The sequence below is a fragment of the Zeus faber genome, assembly GCF_960531495.2.
Source record: "Zeus faber genome assembly, chromosome: 2".
NCBI lineage: Eukaryota > Metazoa > Chordata > Actinopteri > Zeiformes > Zeidae > Zeus > Zeus faber.
The window spans coordinates 24,837,163-24,848,509 of record NC_137189.1 but is presented as its reverse complement, the minus strand read 5'-3'; the positions used below and the strand labels follow the sequence as shown (position 1 = coordinate 24,848,509).

General features: G+C 38.5%; 1 protein-coding gene across 2 annotated transcripts; it reads left to right on the top strand.

The window, feature by feature from the left end:
- Positions 1-60: 60 nt before the first annotated feature.
- On the top strand, positions 61-11,099 carry eed (embryonic ectoderm development; the record flags this gene model as incomplete). Of its 2 annotated transcripts, none has more annotated exons than XM_080024409.1 (12): positions 61-180; positions 1,490-1,642; positions 2,149-2,241; positions 2,809-2,874; positions 3,208-3,333; positions 5,425-5,506; positions 6,972-7,063; positions 7,555-7,688; positions 8,319-8,424; positions 9,267-9,425; positions 10,024-10,097; positions 10,322-11,099. In XM_080024409.1, the coding sequence occupies 12 exons, from the start codon at positions 61-63 to the stop codon at positions 10,446-10,448; spliced, it is 1,332 nt and encodes a 443-aa protein (XP_079880535.1). In that variant the 3' UTR covers positions 10,449-11,099. The 2 variants fall into 2 exon arrangements, with proteins under 2 accessions (XP_079880535.1, XP_079880536.1); XM_080024410.1 differs by having other exon boundaries at positions 65-180; positions 10,310-11,099.
- Positions 11,100-11,347: the final 248 nt, after the last annotated feature.

Genomic DNA, 11,347 nt, shown 5'->3' with positions numbered 1-11,347 from the left:
ATTATTTCTGTGCCGGAAGTACTAACTCTTCCGAGCGGAAGGGGCGGAGCTCGTGCCAAAATGAGGGAGAACCAGAACATGTCCGAGTCTCCTGCTCTGGCGGGAAAAGAGACGGCGGCCAAAAAGCAGAAACTGAGCAGCGACGAGAACAGCAACCCGGACCTGTCCGGAGACGAGAACGTAGGGAGTAGGAATTTCTTCGGATTCAGGAGGGAAGAGGAAGAATAACTGAGCCGAGGGGTGGAATTCGGTTAAAGTTGCTAATGCTAACTAGCCTCTGGATGCTACTGTCTGTCCATCCACTCCGACCTTGTTTACAAGTTAAACTATGAATAAAATACCTGTTCTACTAAACTAAACTAAACCAAACTATAAACACTATACACCGAGACACTAATTTAGCCTAAGTACTGCTTGGCTTCTAATGTATTGTAGTCCTAATAGGTAGGGCTGGGCGATAAATCGATATGTTGTTATATTGAAACCGTCATATGAAGCCAGATATCGTTCTAATATCGAAATCATGATGTGAGACTAGATATGGTCAGGGATTGTGCTTCTGGTACCATGGTGATATAGTTGCTTAGCTCCTTTTGTTCTGAAGTGTTTGAAAAAAAACGTGATTTGTAAACCTGTGATATCCCCCCTGGTTTTGTTATTTAAATCGTCACATAATATTTTTCCCGAATGGCTTTTACGACAGATGATGCCAGGGAAATGTCAAGTTAATCCAGCATGTTTGGAAATAGACACTTAAAATAATAGATGACAATGAGATTAATAATATGTATTGATATACTGATATAAGTGATAGACATGAGACTATTTTAATGAATAAAGATCACATCGAAATTGGATTATATTTGTTTTGCTAGAAGTCCTTGAAAATGGAAAAAACGGCGTCAAAGTACTTGAAGTACTTTAAAGTCCTTGAATTTAATTTTGTAGTGCCAGAATCTTACCTGCCTTTCAGCTGCTCCCCTTAGGGGTCCCCACAGCGGATCATCTGCCTCCAATACCTTCTGTTCTGCGCATCTTCCTCCCTTACTTTTGTAATGCCAGAATGAACCCTGCTTTAAGAAGTGTTGCATTAAAGTAATGCATTACATTACAGTAATCTATTCCAGTAAAGTAATGCAGAACTTCACAGACTGTTCTGCTGTTTTCATCAATGGTCAGATTATCCACACTACTAGTGATTGGTTCTCAGATATTTATTGTGTGTAAATATCTTATGGAAGCCCCGATGGTCCCCAATATGTCGTCATATTATCGATGTTGAGGTGCCGATCAAGCAATATTGTCATATTTTTATTTGTCAACATTGGCTGGCCATAAAAAAAAGTCCCAGGAGTACTTTTTGTGTTATTGTGTAATTCTCCTGCTGACTTAACGGCAGTAGTTCCAGTTCCTTGTCAGGTTCTATCAGAAACCAGTCCAGCCCCAGCCACTCCAGTGTCTGATCCCCTGACGCAGTTTGTTTCACCAGGACGATGCGGTCAGCGTGGAGAGTGGCACCAATGTGGAGCGCCCCGACACGCCCACCAACACAGCTAGCGCCCCAGGCAGGAAGAGCTGGGGGAAGGGCAAGTGGAAGTCCAAGAAGTGCCGCTACTCCTTTAAGTGCGTCAACAGCCTCAGGGTGAGCAGCAGACCCAAAGGAATATGTAATAGTAATATAATAATATTACCAAATCCATCCACCCACCCAGTCGGTGCCTGTCAGAGCTTGAGTTGAAGATTTCAGCTTTGATAGCCCGAGGTAAAATACTACTTTTTACCTGCTTACTACACTTAAATTACTTTTTAAGTGTAGTAATATGGTTACTTCGGTGATATGCACAATGTGTATTTCGCCAGGAAGCAATGATATACAGTATGAATATTTCTTCATTTGAAGTAGTTTAACAAAAGAAAGAAGAAAGAAGTTTTACTACAAAAGAAACAAAGTTTGCAAATTGCTTCACAAGTTTGGAGAAAAGCAGCTTCAACGTCAAGCATTTTAGTTGACAACAATAACAAATACCTGTGATATCCTGGAGGAATAAACAGAAAGCTGAGGGACATGGACATCAAATGCGCAAATAAAATGAAATTGTTTCTCAGTTATTTGTGAGAATTTATGGTGGACCAAACTGTCCTTCTCAGGAGGACCACGGGCAGCCGCTGTTCGGAGTCCAGTTCAACTGGCACAGTAAAGAGGGAGATCCATTGGTGTTTGCCACTGTGGGCAGCAACAGGGTAAGTGGGTGCTCCAGGGGACGGATGGGAGAGATGGATAGACCTTCGGTAGACTGGTGGAGGGATGGAGTGAGAGAGAGATGGATGGATGGACCTCCTTTAGATGGAGAGACATCAAGAGAGGTAGACCTCCATTTGATGGTGAAGAGATGTATAGATAAAGCGATGGATAGATAGAGGCCATCTAGTAGGGTTGTAACAATCGACTGCTCAAGTTCTGACAGTAACAATATTTTGTAACAAAGTTTGAATGGAATATTCCTCGAACTTTAAATGTGTAAAAAATCATGAATTTACGTAAAACATTTAAGTTTAACTATGTCTTATAGTTTCATCCGTTATTTTTTATTACTTGTGTTGTTTCAATAAATGACAAATTCTCTCTTATAAAATAAATCAACTTTAAAAGCAGATGTCCTGGTGGCTCTATTGTTCAGCTCCATGGTGCAGACAATACAAAACAATATTTTGTGCCACGATAACTCATTCCACCCCTGACAGTACTGTTGTTTCTGATTACAGATTAAAATAATGAAGCTGGTGTTGTTTGTTTTTCTCTTCCCCCAGGTCACTTTGTACGAGTGTCACTCGCAGGGAGAGATCAGATTGCTGCAGTCCTACGTGGACGCTGATGTATCCTTCATCCATGTTTCACCATGTCCTACAGATAGGAAAATAATAATACTAAAATAATATCCTTCCACCATGTTCGTGTATCTTTTGCAGCAAGCAAAAGAATAAGAAAATAATTCCCAAGTTATCTGTACTGCAACAACAAGGTGACATCTTGCAGTCGAAAAACACTGATTACTGGTACTTTATGTGGTTGTAACTGCAGCGTGGCGAGATAACGATATAATATGGGTATTGCGATATGAGACTAGATATCTTTATAATATGGATATCGTGATATGAGTGGGCCATCCGACACACTTCCTGTTCTCTCCCTGACCCAAACCCGTGAAGGCCGATGAGAACTTCTACACGTGTGCGTGGACGTTCGACAGCAGCAGCAGCCACCCCCTGCTGGCCGTGGCCGGGTCCAGAGGGATCATCCGCATCATCAACCACATCACCATGCAGTGCATCAAGGTACCAGCAACATGGCTGCCTAGAGGAGGCCGCTTCAAACCTTCATATGGGCATTTTACCTACTTATTTATTTGTCAAAAGATCAGCAGATTTCGTCTGTCTCAATATTGTGTACAGGTCATCTATCTATCTATCTGTCCGTATCTATGTCTGTCTGTCTGATCTATCTATCTATCTATCGATCGATCTATCTCTTCATTCTCACACACACCGATCAGCCACAAAATGAAAACCACTGATATGTGAAGTGAATAACATTGCTAATTTTGATCCAATGGCTCCTGTCAATGGGTGGGTTATATCAGGCAGCAAGTGAACAGTCAGTTCTTAAAGTTGATGTGTTGGAAGCAGGAAAATGGGCAAGCGTAAGGATCTAAGCAACTTTGATAAGAGGCAAATTGTGATGGCTAGATGACTGGGTCAAAGCATCTCCAAAACAACAGGTTTTGTGGGGTGTAGTGAATGCAGTGTACCTACCAGAAGTGGTCCAAGGAAGGACAACCGGTGAACCAGCGTCAGGATCATGGGTGCCTAATGCTCATTGATGCGCATGGGGAGCGAAGTCTAGGCCGTCTGGTCCGATCCTACAGAAGAGCTTCTGTAGCACAAATTGCTGAAAAAGTTAATGCTGCTATGATAGAAAGATGTAAACACAGTGTGTTGCAGCTTGCTGCGTATGGGGCTGCGTAGCCAGAGACCAGTCAGAGTGGCCATGCTGACCCCTGTCCACGGCCGAAAGTGCCTGAAATGGGCATGTGAGCGTCAGAACTGGACCATGGAGTTATGGAAGAAGGTGGTCTGGTCTGATGGATAATGCTTCCTTGCGTCGTTTACCTGGGGAAGAGATTGCACCAGGATGCACTATGGGAAGAGGGCAAGCCGGCGGAGGCAATGTTCTCCTGGCAAACAACCTACCTAAATATTGTTGTAGACAAAGTACACCTCTTCATAGCAATGGTATTCCCTGATGGCAGTGTCCTGTTTTAGCAGGATAATGCACACTGCCAAAAATGCTCAGGAATGGTTTGAGGAACATGACAAAGAGTTGAAGTTGTTGACTTGGCCTCCAAATTCCCCAGATCTTAATCCGATCGAGCATCTGTGGGATCTGCTGGAACAAGCCCGATCCATGGGGGACCCACCTCACAACTTACAGGACTTAAAAGATCTTCTAACGTCTTGGTGCCATATACCACAGGACACCTTCAGAGGTCTTGTGGAGGCCATGCCTCCACGGGTCAGAGCTGTTTTGGCGGCAAGAGGGGGAGATACAATATTAGGCAGGTGGTTTTAATGTTGTGGCTGATTGGTGTATATACCAGGGTTCATACCAGGTCTTTTTGGTGCTTGAAGTGCTCAAATTGTGTCCTCAGAAATTAAAGTGCTGGAATACCTTGAAAGTTGCCCCTTTGGGCCCAAGTGCTTGAAATGTCCTTGAAGACCACATTGAAATCCTTGAAAATGGAAAAAATGGTGGGTAAAAGGTACTTAAAGGTACTTGAATTTCATTTTGTAATGCCAAAATGAACTCTGATAAATAAACGAGATCTGCTGATAATTCAAATTTCCTTGACTCCATTGTGGTTCATGACTTCACTGTGCGAGACATTTTACTTAATATGTTTATATAGTCATTTTTTTAACGATGTCATATAAAAATCCAGACACATGTATTGCAGAAATTCCTATGATTCTGGTGATAATTAATTCCTCCATATTGCTCCAAAGTTTTACTTGTCAACTGAAATGCCTTTACTTTGTTCCAATTGTCAACATTGTGAAAATATGAATACTGAAACAAATTAAAGTGACTCAAATAAAATTCAAAAGAAAAGATCCAAATTTGATACAAATATTTAAAAAATATTAAGGAAAAAAATTGAAGAAATCGAATTTAGAAGGCATTTTACAAAATATACTTCAAATGTAAACATGTAAAATTAAAAATGAAGAGGGAAAGCTGTTGTCGCTCCCAATCAACTTGGAGACTAAGGGCTTTGCGACTCCATCTTTGATTAATGGATATAGAAAGTCAACATTAGTTTGACTTCCATAGAAAGTGTAATCAAAGTTTCTCATACATTTTCCTAGCACTACGTGGGTCATGGGAACGCCATCAACGAGCTGAAGTTCCACCCGAGGGATCCCAACCTGCTTCTCTCCGTTAGCAAAGGTACACACTTAATATATGTTCTAGATTAATATAGAAAGAGGAATCATTATCTATCTTTCAAATATATACAACCTCTAAAAAGGTATAATTCATTTCTGGGTACAAATTTGAAATATTAAAGTTGTATTTGTTATTGTATCTCTTATACTATCACGTTGCATTGATATAAATGATTTGACTCCATACAGTTCTGGTTCAGGGTTTGAAAAGAAGTATAACATTTTGTATGACATTATTATGTAGTGCAAGAATGAAGAGCTATCAATCCCAGAGTCAAACTGGAGTCCTATCTCAGTTTAAAGAAGGCTTGGGCAGATTTCCGATTAAAATCGTCTATCGGTGGTCGACTTCATCGATCGTGATTGACATTGATCACAGACGTTTTTTTGTTTTATCCACCGGAAAAAATCGGAGCATTGAAACGGTGTTAGTGAAGTTTATCATATTCTGAAACTGAAACTGAGAGAGGGGGGGGCGGCTTTGAGGGACAGGCGCTCAAAAAAAAGAAAAGGCACACGGATCTTGTGGTGATAATAATATAGCAATATATTATATAATCTCATAGAGAAAGATTGAGATTTATTTTGTTTACTTAGTTTCTTACTTGTATGGAAAATGGAAAACATAAATCTAAGTCAGAGAACTGGAGTGGAGTTTTTTGGTTTTTTTTCTTTCTCCTCCAGACAGCGGTGCACGCCGGCTGTCGTGCCTGTTGTTTTATTAATACATCTATTTGAATGTGGAAGATCTCCCGTTTCTAATTCCATCCAGCAGTGGAAACCACTCAGGCATGGAGGAAGTGACTTAAAGAAATTGATATGGCTGACACAATCAGAGTTATTGTCCGACAAGAGTTGCGATTAACAATTTAGGTCTTATTAGTTTTTCTACAAATATCATAATATAAGCTTTTAATGGCAATAACACATATTTGTTTACCTGCTGCAGAAGAGCTTTTTATTGGTATTATATATTCTAACATAAAACTTCAGATACAGTTAATTTTAATAATTTCCGTTCACATTCTTTGTTAGCGATATATCCAACATTGCCTTTAAATTTTACTTAAATTTGGATGGAAACAACTTGCTGTAGAATTGAACGATTTTACAAAAAGATTGCGATCGGATGAAATAAAAAAACAAACAAAAAAAAGGAATCTGAATTTCTCCACAGGGATTAATTAAGCGTTAACTAAATAATATTAAATAGTTAAAACCAGGCAGTTATTTAGTTACTGTGACGGCTCCAGATGCTGTTGCTCATTTATGAATCTGTCATTTCTTCCATACATTCTTCTCTGCTCTTATTCTTTGTTTTTATTAAATATCATTGTCTTATGTGAAGCACTTTGAACTGCCCTTCATTAATATCCTCTCCTGGTCATAGAACATAGAGCAAATCGTTCATCAAATCCATCAGATATGGTGGCTCCTAAAACTCCTTCTCTCTTCTCCCTGCTCAGACCACGCCCTGCGCCTGTGGAACATCCAGACCGACACGCTGGTCGCCATCTTCGGAGGCGTGGAAGGGCATCGAGACGAAGTGCTGAGCGCCGTGAGTACCTCCACTTCCTGTTCTTCAGACTGCAAAAACTGGGTCGTTCGTTATAATATCGATGTTGTGATACTAGACTAGATATTTTTGTAATATTGATAATGTGATAGATATTGTTGTGATATTGGACTAGATATTGTTGTAATAACAAAATTTTGATATTATACTAGATATTGGACTAGATATTGTTGTAATATTGATAATGTGATAGATATTGTTGTAATATTGGACTAGATATTGTTGTAATATTGATAATGTGATATTGAACTATATATTGTTGTGATATTGGACGAGATATTGTTGTAATAACAACATTATGATATGAGACTTGATACTGTTATAATATTGATATTGTGTGAGACTAGATACAATTATCATTTTGATTGTTGTATTGATATTGTGATATGAGAAGAGATATTGTTATGTCACTAGATATCGTTATAATATCTAATCACTCTAATATGTAATCAATGGTGATAATATCGTGTCAGGACTTTGACCTCCTGGGAGAGAAGATTATGTCGTGTGGGATGGACCACTCCCTCAAGCTGTGGAGGATCGACTCTGAGCGGATGCAGAAAGCCATCCGGGGCTCGTACGAGTACAACCCCTCCAAGACCAACCGGTGGGAAAACAGGGTTATTAGCAGAGACCTGACAGGGAAACAATATAGACATATAAATATACATTTACGCTCGGACTGGGTTAGTGTTAGGTAATAAATCGATATACAATTCAATTCTATAGTTTCAATTTTGAATTGATTTGAGTATGGCAAAATCAATCCATTGTTTGCAGGTTATGCAACCATCCCTCTTAGATACACCACCACCACTCAGGAGTCACTAAGGAACTGAAATAATGGTCATATGGTCAATGGTCATGCTTAAAAGTTGGTAGAATTTCTCATAATGTGTAATTATTTATATATATATATATATATATACACACATCATATCAAGACAGAATCGAGTCGTGAGCCAATTCATTACTATCACATTTGATTAATATTGAATCAGATGGTGAGATCCTGCCCAACACCCAGATAACTTTCAATTCTGTGTTTATAGTGTGCATTCTATAAATGTATGTTTACACTTCAAATATTCAGGTTGTTATACAACAACGAGCTGATGCTCCTCTGTTGGTACAGTAATTAAGCGTGGATTCGCTATTGTTTTAACAACAAAAAGTGAATATTTTTCTCGTTTCATTTCTATCATTCCTGGATTCTAAGTAATTTTTCTCTTTTCAGGCCGTTTGTATCCCAGAAGATCCACTTCCCGGACTTCTCCACACGGGACATCCACAGGAACTACGTGGACTGTGTGCGCTGGCTGGGGGACCTCATCCTGTCCAAGGTCTGGTTTGTTATTGATGGATGAAATATTAATGTCACTATAATTCAAAATGGAGGAGTGTTGCCATGGCCACACAGTCAAAAGCTAAATGGATTTTATATAAGGTAGAAAATGATTGGCTTTTTGTGCTTTCCACATAAGCAAATACAGTGGTACCTCGACTTACGACTGTAATTTGTTCTATAAGAACGGTCGTATGTAACAATTGTATGTCGAAGCAATTTTTCCCATATAAATTATGAAATCATAAAGGGTGAAAATAAATAAAATACACAGCACAAACACAGTAAATATGAAAAAAAATATCGATAAGCCACGGACTACGTGCACACACGATGTTTGTCGCCCGCTGACTGACTGCTGACTAGCCGCCAACGCGCAAACTGCAAATTTCCACGGTCGTATCTTGGGGCAATCAGACTCAAGTCAATACAAATTTTCACGACTATCGCTACCTATCTGGGAATAGTCGTAAGTAGATGCAGTCGTAAGTCGAGGTACCACTGTATAAGCTAAAATTCCATTTTAGGATCAAGTAATATCCCTTTATTCACAGAAAAATAATGAATGTAAATCAACTTAAATATATAATATGCTGAAAATATTAAAAATAACTCTAAAAATATATAACTAAATGTATGTACCTACATTTTTTAGTGCAGAAATCACTTAAAGAGCGGATGAAAAACAACATATAGTTTTGTCTCTTTCTCAGTGGATTTAACTTTAATAAGCAAAAAAAAAAGATTTAAAAAAAGCAAATGTTTCACATTAAGCAGGAGAAATATTTGTTAATTGCTAATAAATATTGTTTTTGTAATATGTATTTCAATCCTCTGTAGTCGTGCGAGAACGCCATAGTGTGCTGGAAGCCGGGTAAGATGGAGGATGACATCGACCGCATCAAGGCCAACGAGTCCAACGTGACCATCCTGGGACGCTTTGACTACAGCCAGTGCGACATCTGGTACATGCGCTTCTCCATGGACTTCTGGCAGAAGGTGCAGATCACATTTACACCATTACACACTTTTTAATATCTCATGTTCGTAGTATCGCAAGTTCCTACTATATTTTTTCTTTTCTTAAATGTTTTTTTTTATACTATTTAATATTTAGATATTTCTTTCTATTTTACTATTTTATGTGTTTTTTCCACATATAAAAATACATTTTTATATATATATATATGTATATGTATATGTATATATATATATATATATATTTTTATTTATTTATTTATTTATTTATTTATTTGTTTATTTATTTATTTTATTTATTATTATTATTATTATTATTATTTTTTTTTTTTTTTTCTCTCGTGAAATGGGATTCTGATCTGGGAATGAAGGGATATTGGTGATTGATCCTAAAATAATAAAATAAAATATTTTTAATAACTTATGTTTTTGCTTAGGGAAATAGCTTGTGGACACAAAAACACAATTTCCTACATGCTGTTTTTTATGTGTAGATATAGGCGAGACATCCAAAAATCAGTTCTGCTTTCACTCATTAATTTAGAATTATGGAGATGTTAGTATTTTATTTATTTTTATTTAATAATAGTTAAAAATAATAGAAAGCTCTGCTTTCCAGATGCTGGCTCTTGGGAATCAGGTGGGGAAGCTTTATGTGTGGGACCTGGAGGTGGAGGACCCCCACAAGGCCAAGTAAGTCCAACACCAGTATATTGACCATACCCTAACTGAAACTCCAGTGTATAGACTGTCCCCTACGGTATAAAAGCAGTTGCTGTATTTAGGCTCCACCCCTTATCACTTGTACTGTATGAAACTATTTAAGACCCGCCCACATATTGCCTTTACTTTGACCGTCTTTAAGCTCCGTCCATCTCACTTGTACTGTATGACGCTGTACTAAGCCCTGCCCCCAGGTGCACCACCCTGACACTGCCCCGCTGCACCTCAGCCATCCGACAGACGAGCTTCAGCCGCGACAGCAGCATCCTGGTAGCTGTGTGCGACGACGCCTCCATCTGGCGCTGGGACCGCCAGCGCTGAGAGCTGCCACGGCAACGCTACCGCTAGGGAAACACTGTTGCCACGGCTAGTCTGCTGACATGGTTTTCTGAGGAATGTCAGTCCTGGTCTTTCCATCATGGAGCCGGGAGGAAAGGGTGTTCAAAGTGTGAAGGAGTATCTACAAAACAAACAAAATATCTGTAAAACAGGAAGTAGAATCCACCTGAAACTGCTGCAACTTCTGTTCCGTATCCTTCCCTGTATTTCCAGTTTGACCAAGTTTCCATCACATTTAGCCTTAAGATGAAATGAGATTAAGAAGCTTAATGATAAAGTTTTTCAATCCCCGGTGGAAATTCAGGAAGTCAGAAACAGTGTGTCGTCTATTATTATTAATATTATTATTATTACTTGTTTCCAATTGAAATGAAGTTATTTTTTTATGAATTTTTCCTCCATTGAAACGATCTGTTGATCAATATATTTATTTATTGATCATTATTATAAAGTGTTTTTTCTTCAGTTGAACATTCCTCAAACTGTTGGAACACATTTAATTTGACCATTCCTCAAACTGTTGGAAACATTTAATTTGAAAATATGTTTATGATTGGAACTATATCCTGTTTGTTCACTCAATAAAAATCTGTATTTGTAAAATAAACTTGAAATAAACTATTTTCTGTTCTATTTCTGAATTTTCATCCACCACAAACAGCTACGCTGCTTTAGAAAAGACACTGCCATCAACAGTGTGGCAGCACATGCAGACACACTGAACTTTGATAAAGTGCAGATAAAGTTTAAAATATCAGATTTTATTCACATGATCTTATGGATATTCCACTTTAATGATTGAAATCTACAAAACAGATCATGCAAGAGTCTCTGCTTCATTTAAATATTTATCACCTGACATACAGAGCTCAAAGTTCTGA